This window comes from Gopherus flavomarginatus, chromosome 19 (genome assembly GCF_025201925.1).
Source record: "Gopherus flavomarginatus isolate rGopFla2 chromosome 19, rGopFla2.mat.asm, whole genome shotgun sequence".
NCBI lineage: Eukaryota > Metazoa > Chordata > Testudines > Testudinidae > Gopherus > Gopherus flavomarginatus.
Genome location: NC_066635.1, coordinates 9,760,649 through 9,787,684, shown reverse-complemented (window position 1 = coordinate 9,787,684; position 27,036 = coordinate 9,760,649). Strand labels below are relative to the sequence as shown.

General features: G+C 44.3%; 1 protein-coding gene across 7 annotated transcripts in view; it reads right to left on the bottom strand.

Annotated features, from left to right (window-relative positions):
* RCC1L (RCC1 like) overlaps positions 1-26,591 on the bottom strand; it is a 74,518-nt gene extending 47,927 nt beyond the window's left edge. For 6 of the 7 annotated variants that reach the window (XM_050929489.1, XM_050929488.1, XM_050929490.1 and 3 more), the window contains exons 1-9: positions 25,962-26,591; positions 22,533-22,662; positions 14,226-14,354; positions 13,263-13,329; positions 11,107-11,158; positions 9,165-9,249; positions 5,566-5,747; positions 1,822-1,906; positions 974-1,147 (exon numbers count right to left, since the gene is read on the bottom strand). In XM_050929489.1, coding sequence (XP_050785446.1) covers positions 974-1,147; positions 1,822-1,906; positions 5,566-5,747; positions 9,165-9,249; positions 11,107-11,158; positions 13,263-13,329; positions 14,226-14,354; positions 22,533-22,662; positions 25,962-26,471 — 1,414 coding nt within the window. In that variant the 5' untranslated portion in view covers positions 26,472-26,591. The remainder of the gene's footprint in view (positions 1-973; positions 1,148-1,821; positions 1,907-5,565; positions 5,748-9,164; positions 9,250-11,106; positions 11,159-13,262; positions 13,330-14,225; positions 14,355-22,532; positions 22,663-25,961) is intronic. The other variant, XM_050929485.1, reaches the window with a different exon arrangement.
* Positions 26,592-27,036: the final 445 nt, after the last annotated feature.

The window sequence follows — 27,036 nt, the reverse complement described above, 5'->3', positions numbered from 1 at the left end:
TATACCAGTGAAAGAACTCTGGGTAAACAAAGCCTAACTATTTCAGCAGGGGTGTGATTTTTTTTTTAAAAACTGCAATAGTTAGAGGAAGAACCCCCTGTTTGGACACAGTTTTACAGCTATTCCTGTATGAGACTGGAAACACCTGTGTAAAACACTCTGCACCACTTTAACTATAGCAGCAGCAAGAACAGTACAGCCTGTGAGCATAGACAAGCACTTAGGTGCTTGTCTCCCATCAACTTTTAATGAGACATAAGGTCCTAGGTCCCATTTTCAGAAGTGGGCTAGGTGCTTTTGAAAATGTTATACCTTGGTGCAATGACATGCACTCTCCCTTTCTTCAGTCAATGTGCCCCCAACTTTATGGAAAGTCACTTGAAGGAGATGGTGTAAATTTTCCCATTTAGCTACAGCTCAAGTCCAAAATTCAGCCAATATCAAGTTATTTTACCTATCACTGAGGGAAGCTTTTGCTCTTGAGATAGAGTAGCTACATCAGCTTCTGAGGTGCTGACCTTTGTTAGTTAACAAGTCTTCATTTTCAAGCTAGAGTATTTTCTTCACATACAAGCTTGATTTATTATAGTTAGAGCTGCCCTAACAGTGCTGCTGAGATTGTCATGGCAGTATTTGCATGGTAATACTGTGGTTTTTCTGCTTCAGTTAGTTCAACATGCACATATTTGCTGGCTGCAATTTAGAAAGGGAAGGGGCACAGATCTGTTTCACTGAACACAGATTAGGAATTTATTGCAGCAGTGTCTATAGAGGCCAGGCTGCCATCTGTCATTGAGATGGTCTGACTGAAAACATGATCAAACCCATTGCATTGTTTCAGCGTGGTATTTCGGAGGTTTACATTTCACGTTTAAGGAGCGTTTTTTAGAAACCGAAACATCTCAGTAAGATTTTAAAAGGGGAACAAATTGAAGAGACAGTTTCACCAGTGATCCATGGCCTGGAAACTTACTGTTAAGTGCAGCAAACTGGCTGAGTCCGCAGCGAATGCGAGAAACACGGGTGTCCGGACTGAAGTCTGACAAGCCAAAGAGGGTGGGTGGGATCATTTCTGGAGTCGCTGTTTCCATCAGGTTTGGTCCTTTCCCAAGAATTCCATATCCCCAGACAAAGACATTTCCTTCTCCTGCATTACAATAAAAACAAATGCTGTGAGTACATTCACTATTATGAAATTAATACAGGCTCAAATCTAATTAGACCCAAACTGCTATTTTCTTTTTCTTTGGGCTTGGCAAGTCATTCTGACTATTTAAAAAAGCACAATGTGTTTCTATTTGGCTCCTTCCTGCATTTGAATTCTCTCTAACTTTGCCATGGATCATGTTCTGCCTCTGAATTATTAAAACTGAGTGGTTTCAGTTTGTCTCTGAGATATACCTTGGGCACTGCAGGCCTGTTCTAACATACAGAGACACTTTCATGTCCCAGCATTCTTAACCTCTTGTATTTGTGACAAAGCCCTGGCACTAGCCAGCTCTGTTTCTGGTGTGAGACTTCAAAAAGAATTCTTCAAGTTCAGAACTTTGCCAGATGGACAGTGTGGAAGAATTAAATCATATAGACATGGCAACAGCAGTGCATGCTCCCTGTGCCAATATGCCTCAGCTCTGACCTTCAGGAACTTCTAGGGCTAAGTATTTCATTCCTAACACCTGATTCAAGCCCTCTTAAAATAACAGCCTGTAAAAAGTCTGAATGTCAATCATCTGTTAAAGGCATAGCAATAGTGTAAAATCTGTTTCCTCTCCCACTGTATTAAATCCAGCGGGAGCCCTGCAACAGCAAAAATGAACTCACCGTTTACAACAGCATTGCCTGTCCCTCCACATGCAGCATCCTTTATCTTCCCAATCTTGAATGGTAAATGCCTTGGAACATTCACCTATTGAGAAAAAACCAAACAATTCTGACCTCAGAGAATGCGTACACCAGCAATCAGAACCTGGATGTTAACTGATGGTTTTGGAAGTTTCTCTTAGGGCCAAGAATCTAAACAATGTATACAGAATGTCTGTTGTTGTACAAGTCACCTTTCTCCCCTGTATCCATAGGATTGTTCAGGCGGTTACGTAAACTATGGATGCTTCCTCCATCTGCTGGACAATGAACTATGTTCAGTTGAATGAGGCCGAAGGAGAAGACAACTGATTGGGGAAAGTGGCAATGCTGAAACAATCCACCTTGCACTACAAAAGTGAAGCATTTTAAGAGGTGCATACCTAAAGGAATCCAGTCATCCCAGAGCTGAACTACTAGATATGACAAGACAGCTAACCACTCAACAGGTCTGTTTGCAAACACTCACCAAAGAGACCAGAAGGCCATAGGCTGTAGCCCTTTTGTGACAGAGTTTCTAAAACACTGGAAAACCTATAGTTTAGTGGGTGTGAATGCTCAATGTTAGATAGATGAGCATTTCCTTTTCCAGAATAGTCATTACCCAAACTTGGCTCTAAGACCACATCTTTGGTGACCAAGCACTCTAACCTCATTTCCAGTCGCTCTCAGTATCCTCTCCAGGAAGCCTCAGATTGGAACAGTCTGACCTCAGGCTACTTAACCTACTAATTATCTCAAACATCCTTCCAAACTAGATAATTAGCCATAAACTGGGGAAACATCAGGATTAGCAAAGGGAACTAAACTAAACATTTACTAAAATGGCATTAGTTTGATGGTCTGCTCTTAATTTTCCTTCAAATATAGCTGAATATTAATCAACTATTAGAATATGACCTCTCCACTGAGCTGAATGAGGCAAACATCTGCTTAATTACCAGAGTGCCACATTCAAGGTTGAGTCAACATTTCAAATCTATTTACCATAAACAAACATTTGCTCTAAGAAGAAATTTACACTTGTGAAATGACCCTGGGGGATTTTTGTAGAAGTCTGTGTTAGAGCCAGTAGGGAGGAACGGATGCAATTTATATGCTTCTGGTACTCTCAGAAGTTTGAGTGAGGCTAAATTTGTCAGATTACTTTTTGCTCATGTATTTGAAAAAGGATTACAAATAAATTTGAAATGGATGATTTTTAAAAAAAACCTGAACAGTCCTAAGTATAAAAGTACTCAGGTCTCAAAAGAGGTGAGTGTCGTCCCATTTTACTGCTGGGGAAACTGAGGCAGGACATGCCTTGCCCAGTCATCCAGCAGGCAAGTAGCAGAGCCAGGGATAGAACCCAAGTATCCTGAGTCCCAGTCCAGTGCTCTATGCAGTAGACTACACTGCCTCAGAAATGACCTAGTATTTCTGTTTCCTGACTGGATGCCAAAAATACACACCTCACACATGACTGAGGCTGAGCTTTCTGCAAACCTTCTTTTCTGTAAAAGCCATCAGCAGAAGCCAATGTCCATAAGGAGCAAAGGTGACAGAAGCAAATTAAATTTTAAAAAGCAACTGAATGTCTGGACTTTTGTCTGTTTTTTGCAGTATTCACTCAGCCTCAGGTCCCTGCTGTAGACTCAAACCTTAATAAAGGGATGCATTATTTGTACAAGTAATATTTTTCAAAAACTACAGATTTCTAAATCTCTTACATGGGGTAGGCAAACATTCACCATGAGCCTTTATGGCCCACTGAGTCATGGTATAATGAAAAATCTTTGTTTGTAAGCTATCACCTTGCAGCGATTGTTTATAATCTGACAGAGGAGAATTCCCCACTCTATGGCAGGCAGTAAGTGCCAATTCATTTTCTGTGAGGATTTCAGCAAGCCAGCGTCAACATTAAGCTATGACGTTATCAGCTGTGGCTATTTTAAGAGATGACTTTGTACTGAATTAGAAGTTGACTGACACCATTATTTCCTGCCTTAAAATTAATGATGAGATGTTGGAAAGGATTCAGGGTTATATATAAAAATATGACTTAAATTTAATTTATTTTATGCTTAATGGGTTTTGGCAGCTATATTTTAAAATGTTTAAGTATATTGAATCACAAGGAGTCTATGCATGCTATGGGTCTACATATCTAGGAAACTATCAGCCCTGACATCAGACTGACAAGTATAACAGAGAAGTTCTAAGTGTTCAACTTACACATTTTTTTTTCTATCTGCAGATTTCAAAGAGTTTTACAATAACTGATCCAGTCCCTGTGCGATTGATTCTCATCCTTGTCATACGTATGGAGAGAAGGGGACTGCAGCACACACACAAGTGACTTGTCAAAGGTCATGCAGTGATTTAGTGGCAAAAATAAAACAAGTCCAGCAATTCTGTGTCTTGCCTTGGCAACTCCATTAGGCCAGAGACTGCTCTCAATCACCCCAGTGTACATCCAAAATCTATCCAATGAAGTTGGGCCCACGCAGCCCCACCCTCATATGTTGTCCTATAGGTATAGCATGCAGTTACCTGTGCTGTGTCTCTACCCTTTATGGCTGGGAGTTTCAGAGTTGCTTGAAGGAATTAGGTGCTGGACTCTTGTTGAAATTCACAACATACAGCCTTCAATCAACTCTCCCTCTGGGACAAAGCAACAGCAGGGCTTTGCAGAAAACTCAAGGCCAGTGAGACACAACTCATTTGATAGACTTAGGAATTAAAAACAGAAGATTTTAAGAACATTAAATTGGCTCCTTTGAGTGGGGCCTTCTGCCACTTGTTGTTTGGTTCACAATGGGAGGGGTGTGGCTGAATCCCAGTCAGACCAGGAAGCAGCAATGGTCAGGACAAGTTAAAAATCATTTGTTTCAAGCCAGGGGGTCTCACAGCTGTTATCTTTGGGGCCTTTGTCCCCTTGTGATTTGACTTAGTGCAAGTGGAACTCTACACCTTAAATCCATTTAGAGATTGAAGCTGGAGCAGAATGTGGCCCCCTATCTCCTCTGGGAGGGGATCCTGCACTGAGCACATGATTCCAGAGTTCCCAACTGTGGTGGCTACCTATTAGATTTCTGAGGGGAGTTCAAGGTGTTGCTTTTTTTTCCTATGAAACCCTAAATGGTACGTACCTGCCTACTGGAAGGACTGATTACTGGCAGAGCTGCAGACAGAAGAGGCACTCCAACTGGAGCACCTCTGGTTTGCAAGCTGGCAGGGCCTTCTCCAGGACAGGCCCTCAACTTTAGAGCATACTTCCCTTGCTTGGCCTGAAACAGCCCTAAACCGTGGGCTTTCAGGGCAAAACATTCATACAAGCAATACAATTATTCCTGGATGGTAGGACTTAGTAATTGTGGGTGAAGATACACTGCTAGCTGTGTCACTTTACAGTGATTGTGTTGTCAAAGGCCCCTGGAGCAGGGAATAGCTACTTATTTTATAGCTTCATGTACAGAACAGTTACAGTGAAGCAGGTCAGGATTGACAAGGCCCTGGCTGGGATGATTTAGTTGGGGATTGGTCCTGCTTTGAGCAGGGGGTTGGACTAGATAACCTCCTGAGGTCTCTTCCAACCCTGATATTCTATGATTTTATGTAGATGCTCCATTATTTACATAGTGCCCAATGGCTAGCAGGTGAGTTGCAGATAGAAAATCATTTTAAAAAGTCATTTAAAGTGAACATTGGAACATCTGACCTAACCTGTGTCATCTCTGTGATGGATGCCAGCTGCATGTATTCGGAGTTTCCCCACCCAAAGAGGTCTCCTTCATCAGATACAGCCAGACAGCTGTCCCCATAGGTGGCAACCTGCACGATATTTACTCCAGCAATATCTCCGCCCAGTTTGGTGGGCACACTGGTGATATTGTAATGGCCAACACCTGGCAAGGAGAGAGAGAAAGACATGCTGTAATGAAATGCTGTACTTGTTCATATTAGAAATAAGGCAGACACCATGCACCTTATGGTGCCAGTCAACACAAGGCATCCAAAGACTGGATCTTTGAAAGCAACATCAAAAAGAGAAAACAGTGCATCTGCTTCTGGAGACCTGTTATCTCAAGGCTAAAGCAAGGATTTGAGTGATGAGTCCCTAGCATGCCCCCTGTGGAGACCGCAGCTCAAATCCTGTGTTCTAGTAGTTTGGTGGCATTATTCAAGAGCCCACCGTGTATATTACAGAGATCAAACAGTTTGGTTCCACTGTCTGTCTCTGTAGAGGAGATGCTCTGCTGTTACAGGCCACAAAAACAACAAGGAGCCCGGTTGCACCTTAAAGACTAACATTTATTTGGGCATACGCTTTTGTGGTTAAAAAATCCATGAATCTGAAGAAGTGGGTTTTTTTACCCAGGAAAGTTTATACCAAATACATGTTAGTCTTTAAGGTGCCATCAGACTCCTTGTTGTTTTTGTGGATACAGACTAACACGGCTACCCCCTGATATTTGTTAACAGTCCAGTGTATTTCAGAGCAGGATAATGCTACACTAAAATACTTGATCTTAATAGGATAGTTAAACAGGAATTAGCTCAGGGAAGCCCTATGGTCTGTGTTATGCAGGTCAAATTTAGATTATCACAATAGTCCCTTCTAGCTTTAATCTACGGAACAGCTGCTGAGAACCTGCATTTTCAATGGGAGTTGCAAGTGCTCAAAAACTCCCAGGCTTTTGTGCTAACAGGGCTATTTTTTAAAAAAGGCCCACCACCCTTTACTCATCTCAAGTGAACAGTGATGAGCCCCCCAGTCATCTGTTTCTTATGACTGGGCTGCTATGAATCATTCTAGCACCAGCCCCACACTCTTCTTTCATGTTGAGCAGACAAGTTAGTTTCTTACCTTGGTACCCATGATCCAAGGCAAGGCAAGGCAAGGCCTATCACCCAAAAACATGCATTGAGAACTAGCAGCAGCTGTAGCTAATGCAACTATTCCAAGCAAAGTATGTTGCAGCAGTTCTTCCTCCATCTGCTACAAAGCCAACCAATTCCTACCCTCTGACTGGTGACTATCAGCTCTGATGTAAGGCAGAGGAATCTTTCTGCTCACATTTGGAATTCAGACTGATGCGTGCCACCCTGTATTTTGGAGGTGGCTGTTAAAAACAGTGAGGCTATTATACAATGGATTATGTAAAGCATGCATACTCCAATTCACCACTTCCCCTCTCCACTTTAAAGGCCCTTCATTGCTTTCACCAAACAATCAGGTTTCCCACCAGAGTCAATTAACTCCCCTCCTGAATCAACCGAACAGGTCACTATTGAGTGGAAGAGAGACCTATTCGCCTGTCCTGTGGGTTGAGCACATTGAAACAATACTAACTGCACAGAACTCCCATTCCTCACAACATCTCACAGACCAATTGCCTAGAAAAAAGTAAATGAGCTTTCTTGATAGCATGGGTCTAGAACATTCAGGAGGGAGTGAGACCAGGATCTGGATCAAAAATAAAATGACAACATGACAACGCCTAGGGCTTGATGTGACCGGTCATCACACTGCTTCATTGCGCTCATTTGCCTCAGCAGGCTCCTGAGCTAATGCACATGCCAGCACATCTAGGGCTCCCAGGGGACCTATCCCCCTGCTGTGGAACAATTTGTTCACACACCACTTGTGATTGTGTGCATGCGCTAATGAAAAGATGCAAACAAACTGACAACTTCCACTTAACAGATGTCTGGTCCTGCTCTGCAGAAGTGGCTAAGACAAGGTCCACACTACCTAAAGAACCATGTTTAAACACTGCTGTGAAACATATTGTGACCACCCCTCCCCTGTGTTAGAACATGGTTTTATCTTGCCTGTGCAGACAGATGTGTTAGCGAATGCTGTTTCAAACCCAGCTGAGACCCAGGCTAAGATGGGGTTCCTAAAACCAGTTACGTTTCCTGTCCCCTCAGAAACACAGGTGGGTCACGGCGAAGAGGCAGACTGCTATGGTGACAGGCTGCCTGGGGCCAGATGGAAAGCTAGTTTGGGAGTGGGGACACAAACTGGGGAGAGCAGTAAGAGGAAGCAATAGGCAGCATGATGCAGCCAAACGGGAGGGACAGAAGAACAACCCAGCTTAGAGGGCAGCAGGAGCAACTCAGAGGAAGGCCTCAGAAGAAGCCCCCAGAGACAGGAGAAGCTCTCAGGAGAAGGACCTTGGCCAGAGCTCCCTGCCTAGGACAACAAAAGCAGCCAGGAAGGAAGTGTCAGTCAAGAACAGCAAGTTGAGGGATTGGGCGGGGGAGAGAAGAGTCTGGAACAAGGACAGCAGCAGTAGGTAAAGGCAATATAGAGCTGGATAGGTAACCCCGCCCTGTGAGGGGGCACAGCCTCACTCAAGTGGAGAAGAGGCTAATGAGCAATTCTGGGCTCAGCCAGCACTGAGCAGACATGTGTGAGGCTTGCTGTGCCTGGAGGGAAGCAGCTTGGGAAAGTCTGCCACAGGAAGGGGTGGTGACCAGGGGGGGCAGATTCCTGTACTCAGTCCTGGCTACAGGGACAGATTAGCATAGAAGATGACAGTTGCAGACCTTGATGCCCCTGAGACTGCAGGGACCAGGTACAAAGTGGGGGTGACCAAAAGGAGGAGCAGATTTTCCCCCTCTCTGAGGAAGAAGAGTAAGAAGGACCTTTTTGTTGCTTGGAGAATCCCTCGTGTGCCATGAACAGGGGAAGGACTCTGTAAGCAACTTAAATCGAGGTCTGGTGGAGACACCCACCCACCACACCCCAACTAGAGTCCTTCCCCATTGCCACTTCTCATGTCTCGCCATGGGTGTGGGGGGAGTCTTAAGGTCAAACAGGGCCTAAAACTTAGCAAGGCCAGAGGACATTCAAATTTCCCTTCTAGCTGCTCCACTGCCCTCACCCCCCAAAAAATAAAAGGAATAGGCTCAGCTCATTCAAAAGAGCAGCGAGCGTGTAGGGTATTGTCTATATACAGTATATATAACCTTTTTATCTTGCCTGTGTGGACAGAAAAGCGTTTCATGTCAAGGCTCACCAATACGTTGAGATGGGATCGCTGTGACTATTTCAAGCACTACACAGCAATCCCATACCTATGCACTGGAGATAGAAATATTCTCAAACAGGTTTTGCTGGCAAGACAAAACCATGTTCTAACACAGGTCAGTTGCAATGTACCTTATCTCTACTTGCTACCACTATTAAATATCTGGCATTCTGTCTTACAGTCAGTTGAGCAGAGCAAACACTGTTCCAAGCTTTTACTAGTACGTGTTGGATTTACTACACAGCAACTTCAGCTCAGCTTCCACTTTTCTGAAAGACCTACCTGTTTGTCCATCAGCTCCCCATCCACAGGAGTAAACCTCGCCTCTCTCAGTCCTGAACAGACTGTGATCCTGCCCACAGACGACCTACAGGCAAGTGAAAAGCTACGTCAGATCATGCTGAGAATTAGTGCACTGTGACATCATGTGCGGACCTATGAATGTGAACCTCTTGTATTCAACATGCCTGTTCTCTTTAGCCAGAACTTGCCAATTTTTTGGCCTTCCGTCCAGAGCAAATACAACAGCTGCACATGAGAGAGAGAAGGTCAAAACCACCCCAATACCGGCCTTGGTGAACACAGCAGAATTTTGGCTTTTGTCTGTAGTGAGCACTCCTGAAGTGAAAATCTAATTTGCTGTGGAATTCTAAACACCACAGTGAACAGCGAGGCTGAAGCATGCAATACCCCAACATAATAAAGTGGCCTCAGCGAATGACAGAAGAGAACTCTCATCGCAACTGCTAAAACACCTCCCCCAGAATGGTATTTTCTGGCTCATGTAATGTCAGCTACACCGTGAAATTTGATTCTTTGACTTAAGAACTACAGCAACCTGGAATGTCCCTCTGCTGCTCCACATCTGTTCTGGAACTCAATCCCAATACCCACGCCTGTCACGGGACTGGTATGAGCTATTCCACTGATACTCAGACCGAGGCTCGTGAACCGCAAGTGGCTCTTTAATGTGTCTCCTGCCGCTCTTTGCAGCACATGACATTAAAACATTGTGTGATTTAATTATTAACCAATCTAAGTTATTAACCAATCTGGATGTTTTTACTATTATTAACCAATTAAGTTATCAACTTAAACTAAATTATTAACTTGTTTGCTAATGTATAATTTATATATTATACATACACACACACTAAATATTTTATTTCCCTGTCATACTGTTTAATATGAATATCTAGTACTATAGTAAATTAAGCAATGAATTCACACAACTGTGGCTCCCTTGGGTAATGCTAATTGCTAATTTGGCTCCTGAACCACTGAGGTCTGAGTATCACTGAGCTAGGGCCAAAATTTCCAAAGGCGAAGCCTAAAGTCACTCCTAAATCACTGGGTAAATTTTCAAGAACAGTGAGCACCTAAGAGCTAACACCAATATCATAGGGAGCTGCTAGGTGCTCAGCACACCTGAAAATCTGGCTAGTGATTTTTAAGAGTCTAAATGAGGATTTAGGCTTTTAACATTAAAGGACTTATTTTTTGAAAAATTTGGCCAAATATAATGGGGTTCTCTCCCACCCACTGGCCTGGATTAGTTACCTTGCTGTCTAGGCGGTCACTTGGTGGATTTTATGGGGCAAATTTTCCCAACTGCACACATGCAGTCCAGGTAAATGGACATGCAAATGGCCAGCTGTGCAAGTGAACTAACCACTTTGTGCATGTAATCACTGCAGTTGCATGAAATAGCAGGGTAATCATGTGTGCTAATTAGGCCTCACCCAATCCTAGAAATCCTCATCTAGAATCTGACCTTATGTGGAATCTAGTTGGCAATTTACAGGGAGAATGGTCTCATGGTTAAGGTGCTGGATAGCACTTGGGACTTCACAAATGAAAGGTCTCAGTGCCCAACTGTTGCGAACTGATGGTGGTAAAAGGAGAGGTAGCAGACACAAAAAAGAGAAAGCCGAGATGACTGAGAATGGTCAGGGACAGGCCTCTCATAACAGATAACACTCCTAAATGCAGCCCAAAGAAATTCAGCAGCAGAGGGTGCCCATCAACTAAGGTCTCATGTTTCCTGCTCCTATCTGGTCCTCACAGGTATTCAGACCCAGCAAAGTCAATCACACTAGTTAGGCAATGGGCAATTGCTCAAGCCAAGAAGAATCAAGCAGTAGGGCCCCTTTCCCATTTTAGAAGACATCGGCTGACCGACCCCCATCCTCAGACAGCTTTTAGATTGAGAAAAGGCTCTTACTTGCACAACCCTGCCGTCAAACTTCTGCAGTCGGTGAATTAGATGGCTCTCACTACATCACCGGCAGAGAAAGAGAAAAGGTAAAACAAAGGGAAGATTTCAAGAGTTTGCAACAAACTTCCAGAGGCTTGCTCTCTGTCATAAACATACAGCCACGGGTAGCATAAAATCCCTCTTTATCCTGAAAAGGGTTAAGAAGCTCCGATAACTTGGTTGGCACCTGACCAAACGGACCAATACGGGGAGAAGATACTTTCAAATCTGCGGGGGGGAAGGTTTTTGTTTGTGTCTTTGTTTTGTTCTCTTCGAGTTAGTAAGGAACCAAGCAGGAAAAATACATCTCCTTAAGCATATCTGGACTAAGCCTCTAGTATTGCACAAATAGTAAGTAATAGCAAAGAAATGCGTTGGGTTATATTTTGTTTTAGCTTGTGAATTTTCCCTGTGCTAGAGGGAGGTTTATCCCTGTTTTTGTAACTCTCAAGTTTTGCCTAGAGGGGAAATCCTCTGTATTTCTGAATCTTTCGTTATTCTGTAAAGTACTTACCATCCTGATTTTACGGAGGTGATTCTTTTACCTTTTCTTTAATTAAAATTCTTCTTTTAAGAACCCGATTGTTCTATTGTTCACCTGTACCAATTGGTGAGGATATTATTCTCAAACCTTCCCCAGGAAAGGGAATGCAGGACTTGGGAGTCCTATTTCCCCCAAAATATTCCCCCAAGTGGTCCTTTTCCTGATTCTTTGTCTAAATCACTTGGTGGTGGCAGCATACTGTTCAAGAACAAGGTGGAACTTGTGCCTTGGGAAAGTTCTAACCTAAGCTGATAAAAATAAGCTTAGGGGGACTTTCATGCGGGTCCCCACATCTGTATCCCAGAGTTCACAGTGGGGAAGGAACCCTGACACTCTCTTTGCAAAACATTTGGTGAAGACTCCCTTTCTCCATGTACTCAGAACACTATAGAGCAGTTTCCATCTTCTGAAGGGAGGGAAATGATGTCCCCTTTTAATAGATGAGTTTAAGTGACTAGTCGAAAGCAATAGAAGTTCTACTTGGTAGAGATGGTACTTTTCTCTCAGGAGCTCCTGATTCCAATCCCTAGATTATACCGCCTCTCCAAATTAATTTAGCACTAGTCTACCTGTTCTCACAGTACATTACCTGGCACTACATTAGTAGTGATGGAGAAAAGCTGTACTAAAAACCTCCACTGGGGAAAGGAGTATAAAGTAAAGAAAACAGACCTGTAAGAGTAGAGAATGATAGTCTCAACTGAGGAGCCAAGAAAAGCAAGGTCGATTTTGATTTTGTCACAGCTGGTGAACAGAATTTTTAAGTACCCGTGAAGTATGGTTACCATCTAATGCTGGGAAGTGACCACTTTCCAGCATGAAGGCATCAAAGAACAAGCTAAAATACTGATTAGGCTTCCTTACGTTTACAGAGAGCATGTTACTTTGTGGATTAAGCACAGAATTAGGCGCCAGCAGCTGCTGAGTTCCAGTCCATGCTCTGCCACAGCACCTGTGACTGTGAGTGAGTGAGTCCCTTTGGCTGTCTCGCTGTCCACATACGGAGGGATAACAATACTGCCCTCCCCTCACAGGAGTGTTTGGAGAATTACTGTCTGTATAGTATGTTTTACACTAGAGAGCCCTACCTAAGTGCCTATTACTATTGCTCCTTCCCCAGCTGCAGATTCAGACTGTGCTGTAAAAGGACTTGTTGTTCAGGATCAAATGCCTGTTTCTACCATTTTGATTATATATACACACTGACACTCCTGGGCACTATCACCATCTGGGAGGCTAAAGACTGAAAACTGCCTGCAAATCACACTGGTCTTGAACTGTTTATGTAATTTGGTATTTTCTTGCTAACGTCTGTGGAAAAGGAAGCCAGCTGCTTATGCCTGTTTTATATTTCAAGAGCATGGTGACCCCACAGTGCTCAGGCCCTGTGATGCTTTACCCACAGTCCCAGAAGAGGGTTAGACCTCCCAGGCATGAATGGTTAGTTTTTGGACCATGCAACCTTGACCAATGTCCTTTCACAGTCACTTTTCCTCATCTAGCTCCAATTGAAAATTAATTATAGGATATATTCTATTATGCAAAAATAAAGGGTATGAATTTGGAGGGGTATTCTCACCTGTAAATTTCACCTTCAGTAACTTTTCGGCCACACTGCCCATAGGAATTGTTGCCCATGCTGAAGACTGAAAAATAACAATTGCATTTATGTGACTTCCATTTAGCTATGAGAGTTAATATCAAACATTTATTCTCTCACAGATGTTGGCTCCTAACTGCAACATGACCTGCAAAATCCCAACATACACCCAAAATGCTTAGCTCTCAAGCACCCACAAGATGATCTTGAACCATCTCACCAGGGTTCACCTAAATATGAGAGATTCAAGACATTTCAGGCAACAATGTCTAAGCAGTAATGTCATATGCACTGTACTGGTACCTGGAGACTAGTGGCCATTCCTTCATAATTGACTAGCTCGTTCCACTGTTGCCTAGGAGATTTAGAAATAAGATCAGCATTTCCACAGCAGCACTAAATCAAGTGATCAGTTCTCCCAGGGATCAATGGCTGCACTGGAATGCTAAATATTGCGCCGAAGTTGGTGTGCTAAAGAATTCTCAGGACAGTTGAGAGCCAGTCAACACAGGGGTTTCTCTATATAGAGGCGCATTAATTCATTACATTTATGAATGCAACGTTCTACCCAGACAAGTAGCACTTAGAGGTTTCACAAAGAAAATGCCATAGCTGTTCGAAACCTGAATTAGAAAATACATCCAGCTGAAAAAGACAAAATACCCTACACTTAATAAGCCCCAGGGCTAGACAAACAAACCATATTTTAGAATACTTGTAGATGTTTTTGTACTGCACCTCGTGCCAGATGGAACGCAGAATGCAAAGAAGATTTAAGCTTAGAACTTCCCCTCCACTGAACAATCCTGCTTTAAGGGTTGAAAACACACTTCCATGTGCCATATTTATACAGTCAGGTATGGGTTCAGCTTTTAAGAAAAGAAAAAAGAAAAGACTTGAGCAATCTGTTGTCCCTTGCCACCACTAGAAGTGATACTGTACCTCCTTCCTTGTCCGTCAGGATCAGAGAATGAGCTCTCCCGCAAGACACCTGCAAGACCCGAGTCTCCTGGGGAGTGTCCAGTGGTAATGGAATGGGAGATGGTTCCAAGACGTACTCATAGCCTTTAGCTTTAAAAAGGAACAGACAAATCAGAAATTAACAACTTCTACAAACTGAACTTGCTGTGTGTTTGCTGGCAGATTGTATTTATAAACAAACACACATTGCCAAACAGGCTCCTATGATAGGTAAAAGACAGTTTATGATCCAGAAAGCAAAGATCCTAACCAGAATGAAGGGGTGACGTGGATCTCTCTCATACTAATTGCTAATAGGAAAGGCTTGGAAACAGCAAGCACTGGATTCTGCTCAGTAAGCAATTCACAGAATGCAGGAGTTTGGTGGCATTAGATTTTAGGTGGCCACATTCAAAGAATTTGAAATTTTCATTTCAGCAAAGCAGTTAAGTATGTTGGATGGATTACTGACGAGCTTGAAGTTAAGCATGTGCTTAACTACTTTGCTGAACCGGGGGCTTTGTGACTGACACAATGGGAGAAAATATCCAAAGTCAGTGTGGAAGGTGAATAGGGAGCCTCATGACACCATACTTAAAGCACAGCAGATAAAAATTCCTCTAGGAAAAAGGAATGCAAGGAACAGGCAGCAGCAAATGTGGCTTCACAAGGAATCAAAGATGCAAAGGTTTTTTTTTAAATATTGTACTAGAAATGAAAGAGTTGGTACCTCAACAGAATATACAATTAGTTTAGGCCATACGGGAAAAGAAAAAAGCAGCAAAAATGCAAAATATAATTAGTGCTAGGCAAAAGATTAAAGAGAGATGAAGACCTTGTACAAATGTATCAAAGGAAGAAATTATACTAGAGGGAAAATGACTTCCTTAAGATCAGACTGCGATATCTTTACACACAGTGAGTAGAGGTACCTTACGCCACAAGTCATCCCACTGATTGACTAGGTTCTCTTGTACGGACAGATACCCTCTTTGTGGGTATCAACAATCTGGATCTTAGTAACTGGAGGGGGCTTGCAATTCAAACAACAGGAAATGCAATACAGGAGACTGCCTACACAGAGGCAGGTTTCACCGGGAAATAGCCATTCTATCGCTCTCTAATGCAGCCACATCACCATCTCAATACCAGAAAGATTTTGACAGGCTGGAGGGAGTTCTGAGACTTAAACTACACTACAAAGCTAGGTCAGCTAGAAGTGTGTTTAAAAAAGAAAAAAAAAAAAATCACATCCCCTAATGAATGTTGTGACGCTGGCAGAACAAGTGCCGGCTCATGCCAAAATCCCCATGTCTCAATCGAACACTGACGCAAACATAGCTGGAATGAGGTTGACTCACCTGTGGGTTAATATGGTTAAAATCATTCTAATACCTACAAGAAGATGTTTAGTGTTTAGGCTTTATAAAATGGTTGTGAGTTGCTGCATGCATTAATCTAACTTACAGCATCTGTATCCCATACAGTAAGGTAATACTTGTAAGCCTCTGTGACTCTATGTAAATCACCAGACAGGAGAGAGAGATTAATTACTATGAAGTGCTGATCTGCAACACAAGATGTTATGTCCTTCCAACAGGAAAGGTCCATCAACGCCAGACAGACTATTGTGGGATGTTAAAGAGGACAAAAAGACTTGTTCTGCTCTCCTCCCATGCAGATAGAATCATAGATTATTAGAGTTGGAAGGGACCTCAGGAGATCGTCTAGTCCAGCCCCCTGCTCAAAGCAGGACCAATCCCCAACTAAATCCTCAAATGGCCCCCTCAAGGATTGAATTTACAACCCTGGGTTTAGCAGGCCAATGCTCAAACCACTGAGCTACCCCTCCCCCCATGAGTCATGCAAGTGGATTCCTCCTGTCAGCTGAGCTTGTAGCTCAAAGCACATGGCAGGAGAGGATGAAAACACCAAACAAAAGGAACTAGGCATCTCTACACTGCTTCAACTCTGGTGGGGGGAGGGAGTGGAGGAAAAGAGGGCAAGGATTGTGTAGGCATAAGAGCGCCTGATCTGCTTAGCCTGGGTTAGCTCTAAAGGACATATAATGCTTGCTTATTGTAGAAGCATCTATTATCTTTTGAAACATATGACTGTTTCTCATTTGTGTGTGTATGTTCACCTGGTTTCACTTGGTAAGTAACTCATTTCCTTCTCCTATCTAATCAACCTTCTTATAATTTTTATAGGCTTGGTTACAAGTGTTGTCATTGGTGTGAGATCTAAGGTGCAGGTGACCTGGGGTAAGTGACTGATCCTTTGGGACTGAGAGTAACCTGAATATTGCTGTAACTCTTGCTGTAAGGAACCATCTGTCACAGAGACACGCTCACGTGGGTGGCAAGATAGGAGACTGCCTGTGACTCCAAGTTAAGGCTGTTATAGAGCCTTAGGAGTTTACACTTGACAACTGATTGGTGAAATCTAAGTATATAAGTCACAGCCAATCTGGGGCTTGTGTCCTGGTTCCTAACAGTTTGCCCTGAGGTTGGTGCTCCCACTCTTGAACCTCTACAGGCAGCATTACAGTTATGTCAGCTAGAAGTGTGTGTGGGGGGAAGTCACATGCCCTGGTCAGTATAATTTTGCTGGCAAAACCCATGGTGTAGACACCTGCCATCAGAACAGTGCTATTGATGGTTTAGTGAATATTGTTCAGGGAGATGTAGCTAGACCAGGGCACACACAAAAAAACCTTTTGGCCTCCACTTGGGGGCTCTGTCAACAAAGCTATACCAGCAAAGGCTCTGTTGTGCACACAAGCCCAGAGAAGAGCAACCAAAGTGATCAGATAGCTGGAGCTGGAGAGGAAAGAGTAAGAGGGCTAAATATTTATAGCTTGCCCTGGAGTTGGTTAGGGGGTGGGGAAGAGATTATATCAGTCTAATAAAACTGAAGGATGTAATTACCCAGGATGGAGAAGAATAATTTAGTGTGGTAACTGAGGCATAACTAGAAGTAATGACATGAAGTTAAAGGGAAATTTAGGCTGAATATCAAGAGAAAGATTCCTAACTGTGAGACCTCAGAGTGGGGTGCTTCAGTCATCAGCCATGCTCTAAAAGGGAAAGCATATAACTCTAACATTAAAATCCCCAAACTTATGAATGAGGCAATGAACCAATGAAATGGATGGTACTTGATTATTCCATGAACAATGATGTTTTCCCTGAAGATGAGAAGAGACGCATCTTAGAAAAAGCTCAAACATGCCTGGAAGCATTTGAAGATGGAGTTAAGTGAGTTAGGTGCCTAGACTGTGGTGGGTTTTTTTTAAAAAAACAAAACAAAACAAAAACAAAACAAAAACCCGACTTTTAGGTACCAGCCTAATGCCGCCCAAACCAGCTGAGGGAGAGGGCAAAGGAGGCAGAGGCCTCCTGTGAAACCTGTAGCTTGGCAGTTTGGATACTCAGCCAGGCTGTGGGCAAGGCTGGTGTAATTCCCCCACGTGCCTGAGAAGAAGGGATTTGAATAGACATCTGTCAAGTGAGTGCCCTCATTACTGCACTAAGGATCACTCCATCCCCAGCAGCACAGCTTAGTAACCAGACCTCTACGCTATAGGGGACAGCTCAGCATTTACTCTTTATTTGGACCAATTAATTGCTAATTAAAATGGAACAGCTTCAAGAGGAAAGCCTGAGGGAGCCCCACACCAGGACCCCACCTAGCCCAGAACTTAGGAGATGGCTGTTGACATCCTACCAGGCACGCAGAAGGGGAATTGAACAAGAGAAGAAGAGCAACCCACATCACAAGATCCCTTAGTTCAGCACTTGCGAGATAGCAGATCCCAGTTCACATCCCTTCTCAGTCGGTAGCCTGGGGAATCAAAGCAGACTCACCCCCACTCCAGGTGAGTGCCCTAACCAAAGAGTAAAAGTGAGGAGGCAGTGACACCTCCGCTGAGGACACTGATCTAAGAAGAAGTGACAGATCACTGTTCAAATCCCAGCTTCTCCTGAGGCCAGGAGAGGAAACTGACCCAGGCTCTGCCAGATCCCAGGTGAATACACTAACCATTAAGCTAAACATCATAAAGGAGGCCCTGGCCTCCCCAACTGCCTTGTGTGGTATTAGGTGCCTACCCAGTTGAGCCCCCAAGGGAAGATAAGCAGCACAATGGTTTGAGAATCATGCTGGGGCTTAGGCCTGAGGCTCACAGGATAAGAGAAAAGGTCCTCTCACAGATCAGTAACTGGCTAAAAGATAGGAAACAAAGCGTAGGAATAAATGGTCAGCTCTCAGAATGGAGAGGGGTAAATAGTGGCATCCTCTACGGGTCTGTACTGGGACCAATCCTATTCAATATTTTCATCAATGATCTGGGAAAGGGGGTAAACTGAGGTGGCAAAATTTGCAGATACAAAAATTACTCAAGATAGTTGAGTCCAAAACAGACTACAAAGATCTCACAAAACTGTGTGACTGGGTAACAAACTCTCAGATGAAATTCAATCTTGATAAATGCAAAGGTACACACACATTGGAAAACATAATCCCAACTATACGTATCAAATGAAGGGGTCCAAATTAGCTGTTACCACTCAAGAAAGATGTCGGTATCATTGCAGAGTTCTCTGAAAACATCCACTCAATGTGCAGTGTCAAAAAACAAAACAAAACAAAAAAAAAAACAACAACAGAACGTTGGGAACCATTAAGAAAGGGATAGATAATAAGACAGAAAATATCATATTGCCACTATATAAATCCATGGTACACCCACATCTTGAATGCTGTGTGCAGATGTGGTCGCCCCATCTCAAAAGAGATCTTGAAATTGGAAAAGGTTCAGAAAAGGGCAACAAAAATTATTTGAGGTATGGAACAGCTTCCATATGAAGAGAGATTAAAAAGACTGGGACTTTTCAGCTTGGAAAAGAGACCACTAAAGGGAGATATGATAGAGGTCTATAAAATAATGACTGGTGTGAAGAAAGTAAATAAGGAAGCGTTATTTACCCTTTTACATAACACAAGAACTAGGGGGTCACCAAATGAAATTAATAGGCAGCAGGTTTAATAACAAACAAAGGAAGTATTTCTTCACACAATGCACAGTCAACATGTGGGATTCTTTGCCAGAGAATGTTGTGAAGGCCAAGACTATAAGAGGGTTCAAAAGAGAACTAGATACGTTCATGGAGGATAAGTCCATCAATGGCTATTGGGCAGGATGGTGGTGTCCCTAGCCTCTGTTTGCCAGAAGCTGGGAATGGATGACAGGGGATGGATCACTTGATGATTACCTGTTCTGTTCATTCACTCTGGGGCTCCTGGCATTGGTCACTGTCAGAGGACGGATACTGGGCTGGATGGACCTTTGGTCTGACTCAGTAAGGCCATTCTTACGTTCATGTGCACAGGCAGAAACGCAGGGACTAGGGAATTTTTAGAGCAAAAACTTAGGCACCAACAGGGTTGGGAAGCAGCTGTGCAGGGGTTTTGTGAACTGCGGTGGTGCCTAAACCTGAGATTTAGGCACCCAAGTCCCTTTCTAGCTCTAGTCATGTGTGCTCATGGTGTGGAGTGAGTGTACCCACTCCTAGCTTCCCAAATTCCACTTGGAGTGCCTCTAGCAAGAGCTGAGCACATTCCCCAGCTCAGGCCTGCTGCATCAGCGCTATCTGTAGCTCCAACTGCTGGAGTTCTCAGGCTAGTTTGACCCATTGCAAAAACAGATCGGGGGAAGTGCAGGGTCTAGTCACCAAGGGACCCCAGAACTGTAGCCCAGATGCTGCTCTGGATCTTCATCTGGCAGAGCATTTCTCAAGCCAATCTGGCTCTGCGTTTGCATGTTGGAGCACTTTACTGTTAAACACGGCTCATTCGCTGGGAGAGGGAGGGAGCTGGATCTCAGAAGTCCCTTAACCATGACCTTAAATTTACACCACAAATGGTACCACAGACCTTCTACTAGCATACAAATTTCCAAGCCAATCTGACTATGAACTTTAGCACACTTTGAACGTTTACCCTTAAACAGCAATGCTACTGCAGCCTGTGTGTGGCTCTGGCACCCGTTGGCGTTCCCTGTCTTGCTCACAGGAGCACCACTTTGTAAAACCAAACTGAAAATCTACTACTGTTTGGATTATTGGAGTTGGAGCTATGGGTTGGCCAGCTCAGGGGAAGGCTAGTAAGATACGTTCATTGTGCACACTGATAATTTTCCCCTCGCTTTGTGCAAAAGTGATTTCTTTCCATCCCAAGAACAAGCACGAAATATCAGCTGCAGTGTTTCAGTAACCCACCTGCATGCTGTCATTTATCTGCCTGCTCCCATTGCCTACACTGGGCAGAAACACTCAGATCTGATCACTCCTCAAAGATGATACAACAGTCTAGGAGGGAACCAAATCTCTGCCTGTTGGTGATTTATACATTAGGACCACTACTCTGAATTCAGGGCACTGACAGACCTGATGTAACCAGAGAGTTAATGAAGGGTGGAGGGATAGCTCAGTGGTTTGAGCATTGGCCTGTTAAACCCAGGATTGTGAGTTCAATCCCCGAGGGGCCACTCAGGGATCTGGGGCAAAAATCAGTACTTGGTCCTGCTAGTGAAGGCAGGGGACTGGACTCAATGACCTTTCAGGGTTCCTTCCAGCTATATGAGATAGTATATCTGTGTGTGTATATATATATATATATAAGCAGTAGCTGAATCAAGTAGTTTTTGCTCAGTAGCACTAGCAAGATTTGAAGGTAGGTAACTGCAGCTTTTTCAGTCAGCAGCCTACGTCTCACTGGTATTTTTATTTTACAGTGGTAAGCAGCAAGCATCTCTGCATAATGTGCACTATGAGTTGTTTGCTGAGAACAAAACCAGTGAGAAACTGCCGCCAACAATGGTTCCTTCAGGCAGCACCTGAAATGTGCAAATTATCAGTTAGGCTCATGCAACAGTACAATATCTTCATGTGTCGCGTCAACAATGGATGACTGATAACTAACCCAGGTCATCTTGTTCCTAAAATGATGGTGCTGCCACCTGCCCCAGAAGCCATCCTTACTTCTGGGCAGTGCAGCGGTGAGAGTACCTGTGCAACAAGGAGGTGGAAAGGCCACAGGGAAGATTTCATGTGCTCCAATGCATGCAACTGTGACAGTGACGAGTGTAGCAACAGAGTACTGAACACACCCCACACAAATTCTGAGGGGGAGTAAACATGTTTCAACTATCTGCAAATTACTGTGACTACTTTTGTGAGTAAATATAGCATGAAGGGTGTTACATTATACATTCAGTAGCCAATAGTCAGATGTATGGGTTACATAAGAGTACGTGGTTATACTTCGTTACTCACGCGATATATTCATACAAGACATTCTTCAGCCCTTCTATTAAGAGTCTTTACTGTTATATAAGAAGTTTACATGTACTGTCATTGTATTAAGTGCTAGTAAGAAGATCATTACAGTTGTTCCATGTGTGCTTTAGACTTTCATCTCTGGCCAGGCAGACAACATCAAAAATATGTTTTATAATTAGGGAGCAGAGGGTCTTGTCTGCATAATTTTACAAAGACAGCAGAAAGATAAAGCTTTTGTCAAATAAGACCATTCTCCAAATAACAACAAGCTCATACTGTCATATGACTAGACTTTTGCTTTAACGAAAGACAAAGAAAGTATGGGAAACGTGCCCACAATATATCACCTGGGGCTAAATATTTACCAAGCCTTCCAAAGCAGTACTATGTTGAGTACATAGTTGCATTCTCAATTGTATTTAGAAGCTATCTGCCAATTTAGGGCAACATTAAACTATGTTTCCATGAGTTAAGGCCCTTTTTGTGATTTTATGATTTGTTCGGATTGGATGCCCAATAATGTTAAAACATGACATGACACGGAAAAACAGCACCACTTCTAGCATCTACAACCACCCTGGCGATAACCACCAGATATGTGCCTAACGTGTGGTAGCAAAGACATTTTCCTAGCTGATCGGTTTGTCCAAAATGGGTCTGGGCTGGTACACTACAAATACAAAATACATTTATAAAACCACTCCATGGACAGAACTAAATTCTTTACATGACAGAATACTAAAAAACCCTCTCAGCCTCCAACACTGCAACTCAATCATAGTCTCCTCCCCATCCCCGCTAGCTCTCCACCCTCAGGAAATGCCTAGGTCACTCTTTCTTAAAGGTCACTCAACTCCCTTGGGATTTAGACTTCTAGAAACATCTGCAAGTTTTCCAATAGCTTATTTATGACCCCTCAAATCCCTACAAGAGCTGAGATGCTTACTTCGATCCTTCCTGCTTCTCTGAAAGCCAAGCTGAGAATCCTTGTTCAGCCCCATGCCCCAAACTTTGGTAATGTCAGTGGTTTTTGAGGATATTAGTGTGAAGCCATAGCCACATGCTGCAGAGGATACCTTTAAGAAAAAAACAAAATATTGAGTTATAAATCTGCTTTGAAGCTAATTTGATTTTATAAACTCAGAATCATGTTTATTTAGACCACTGCCCCCAATTCATGACAAAGGAGTCTTCTGGGTACAGCCCTTACCAGAGGGTCATCAATAGTCCTTAGGCTGTTGGAGTTTAAGAATAAAACTCAAACAGCTGCTAGACAAGCTTCTAAACCAGGGGTTCTCAAACCGGGGATCGGGACCCCTCAGGGGGTCGCGAGGTTATTACGTGGGGGGGGAGTCATGAGCTGTCAGGCTCCACCTCAAGCCCCGCTTTGCCTCCAGCATTTATAATAGTGTTAAATATATAAAAAAGGATTTTAATGTATAAGGGGGTGGGGGTCGCACTCAGAGGGTTGGTATGTGAAAGGGGTCACCAGTAAAAAAAAGTTTGAGAATCACTGTTCTACACACTTGTTCATTTAGCAACTAGTCCAATAGTACTGTTTGTTGTTAAAGACACAGCCTGAACTAAGCTTAAAAATTAGATCAACCTAGCTATGTGGCTATGAAAAATTGAAAAATTTCTCACCCTGATCACTGTAGTTAGGGTGACCTAACTCCCAGTGTAGACGCAGCTAGATCAACAGAATAATTTTTCCAATCATCTTAGGGCTAGTCTACACAAATAGCATTTGGAAAAAAATGATGCCTTGTCTACATCAGCGCTGAAACTTGCTTCGCTCGGGGGGGGGGGGGGGGGGCTTCACACCCGAGCGAGAAAGAAAGTTGCAGTGTTCTAAATTGCCAGTGTAGATGAGCCCTTTGCTACCACCTCTTGGAGAGGCGGATTAACTACATTGATGGGTAAAACATCCTTCCGTGAACATGGGAAGCATCTATACTACAGTTCTATTGTGGCACAGCAGCACCACCATAGCTCTGCCACTGTGGCAGCTGTAGTCTAGACATGACCTAAGCAGTACATATAAAAGTTTTGCTAAGTCATCATCATGTCTGTGGAATGTACGAGACAACCCCAAAGTAGTCCAGACTAAGAGAGACTATGCACTGCTGACCCGATCCTTCTTGCTTCTTTTCTGAATAAAATCAAGGATGAAAATTCATTCTAAACTTCTTTTTTTTTTTAATGCTTCAGTAATAGCACTGTATGGACACAGTACTCAGGTGCAAGTTTAATACTCTAGGAAGTAATGACTACTGCCAGATTCTGGACAGCCCAGGCTAGATTTAAGACCAAAAAGCTGTTCATCTTGATAAGACTAGAGCTCTATCAATATACCTAAATTCACAAATGCAGCAACCCCTGCAGTCCAGTCTTGGAACACTTGGTGGAGCATCAGTCACACAAACAAAAGAATGAGAAGCAGGACACAGAACATCAAGGGCTTGTCTACATCAGAAAGTTGCAGCGCTGGTGAGGGAGTTACAGCGCTGCAACTTAGGAGGTGTACACATCTGCAGGGCACCACCAGCGCTGCAACTCCCTGTTTGCAGCGCTGGCCGTACTCCCGTTTTGTCTCGGGTGTAGAGGATCCAGCGCTGGTGATCCAGCGCTGGTAATCAAGTATAGACACTTACCAGCGCTTTTCTTGACCTCCGTGGAATAAGCAGGTATCCCAGCATACCTGAGGAAGCCTCTGGTAATCAAGCTGGTCTCCTTTCCCGGTTTGCTCTCTCGTTCCCCGAACCCCCAAGCAAGCAGGTCTCCTTCCCTGCGGTTTGCAGGGGGGTTCGGGGAACGCGAGAGCAAACCGCGGCGAAGCTGGTCTCCTTCCCCGGTTTGCTCTCGCGTTCCCCGAACCCCGAGCAAGCAGGTCTCCTTCCCTGCGGTTTGCAGGGTGGTTCGGGGAACGCGAGAGCAAACCGCGGCGAAGCTGGTCTCCTTTCCCGGTTTGCTCTCGCGTTCCCCGAACCCCCGAGCAAGCAAGGTCTCCTTCCCTGCGGTTTGCAGGGTGGTTCGGGGAACGCGAGAGCAAACCGCGGCGAAGCTGGTCTCCTTTCCCGGTTTGCTCTCGCGTTCCCCGAACCCCCCTTGAAGCCGCCCAACAGCGCTGCAGTGTGGCCACATCTAACACCACTTGCAGCGCTGGTTGCTGTAAGTGTGGCCACTCTGCAGCGCTCGCCCTATACAGCTGTACTAATACAGCTGTAACAACCAGCGCTGCAAAATTTTAGATGTAGACATGGCCCAACTCTCTTCCACTTAAGCACAATTTGAATAGCAGAAACTAACAGGATTTTGTTTTCTAAACTAGTAAGTAGTTGGATTTAAAAATAGAAACAAAGACTAAAAAACCATTTACATAAATTTAAGCCCTCCTTGGCAGAGTGCAAGCCAACAAGCATTAGGCTAAAGGAGATGAATGAATTTAAACAACAACTTCTTTAAGATGGGTTTCTAATTTCTTCAAAGTGCAAAGGTACAAAAAAGCAACTGACTATGGGTATACTTTTCTTCTGGGAGGTTAAAGGAAACCCTGAGCTCTCTAGCACTGCCATTTCCCGCGTCTCTGTTATAGCTCTGGCAATATATATACCATGCTAAAGCTCTCTAGACAGTGTACAAACTCCATGAGGCACGTACCATCATGTGTGTTTCCACAGATCCAAGAACAATGGAATCACATTCCTGATGGGAGCCTCTAAGTACTATCACAGTGCAAACAATAAACAATGATAGGTATGACACAAACTCTCCTTAGGCATATTGACTCAGCTACAACAATGGAATTAAGGTAAAACTGTTAAATTAACCCCCAAAAGCTTCATATTTTAGGCCAGAAACTGCCAAGTCTGATCCACTGAGATACAATACATCCACTGATTTTACCATTTTAAGGAAGTTTTTAAAATCATTTTCTTATAATGAATATGTTGCGCTACATTTTTCAACATGACATTAAAACCTCAGACCTTATCGCTTTCATTCAAACCGGCTTAGAGTCCTGTTACACTGAGCTAGCATTAACAGTCTTTTGACCATAGTAATTATGTCTCACTAAAACACAGAAAATATCTTCATCACCAGAGAAAAGGTTTTACTCTTACTTTAAAATAAATCCCCCTGAAGGAAAAAAAAAAAATCAGAGACAGGAACAAACAAAATGATTAGACCAAAACCGGAGGTGCTAATTTTGCAGCTGGTCCCTCCCACTATAATGAGCTGAGCCAAACAATCAAGACAAAACACCTGTGATCATGGGAGAAGTTAAGATCTAAACATGTTGACTTGGACACATCTCCACCCCAAAGTGTCCTTCCAATAATACTTAATGAGCCTCCCAGCTCTTATCACTCACCTTCTCAGCTGTGTCCAGGCGGTAGGGTGTGGGCTGTATCCTCCGGCGCTTTTTCCAGCCTGCATCAGGCTTAACAAAGCTGGGGATCCCGAGGGCCCCAGCATGACAGAAACCCCAGACAAACACCTTCTCCTTCCGCTTGGACCTCTCCCCCACATACTGAAAAACTGGGGCAGAGTCCTCAGCTTCTCTCACTTCTCTGCTGCTCCTGGTCTTGGCTACCTTGGCAAAGCCTCTGGAGAGACCTTGCAGCAGCAGCCCCCCCTGGGGCCCCAGCAGCCGCCCCTGGGGCCCCAATAACCCCCCCTGGGGCCCCAGCCCCTGCAGCCCCCGCTGGGGCCCCAATAACCCCCCCTGGGGCCCCAGCACCTGCAGCCCCCTCTGACCTACCTGGGACCCCAACGACCCCCTCCGAGCCCCCTGAAGTCCCTGCACCAGCAGCTCCCTCTGGGTTCCCAGGAGCCTCGGCCAGGCCCGGCTCCCACTGAGGAGCGGGGGAGCCGGAGCCATTGACCCAGCAGAGCCCGATACGCCCCCCTCCCCCCTGCTCAGCCGGCAACGCCACAAGCTGCTCTACAGCAGCGGCACAAGCTGCGCGGGAGCAGCCATCTTGGCGACCCCTCACCTTTGACCTCCAGGTGACCTCCCCGAACATAGGAGGACGGACTCGCAGCGCAGCAGCGCGTGGATCACGTGGGCAGAACGTGCGGCGGCCATGACAGCAGAGGCAAGAGCTCTTCAGCAGCCCCCTTCGAGACCTGCCGAATCTCGCGATGTCTGATTTAAAGGGGCCATGCCCAAATGTGGGGGCCCCAGAAGAGAAGCCTAAAAGCATCCTGCAGGGGCCATACTGTAACCACCCAAAGCAAGCCCTGGGGTCTCTATGGGGGTGGTGCTGCCCTACTGCACCAGGCCCCTGGAGCACTGGAACTGGCCTTGTGGCGTAGCCCTGCTGAGCATGCCTGCCATGGCAGGAGCCAGCCCCCCTGTCCATGAACAAAGGCAGGAGGCCTGGGCCCAGCTGTCCCCATTTTACCATGCACCCCAGATCTTGTTTTCTCCCCCATTTAACCTA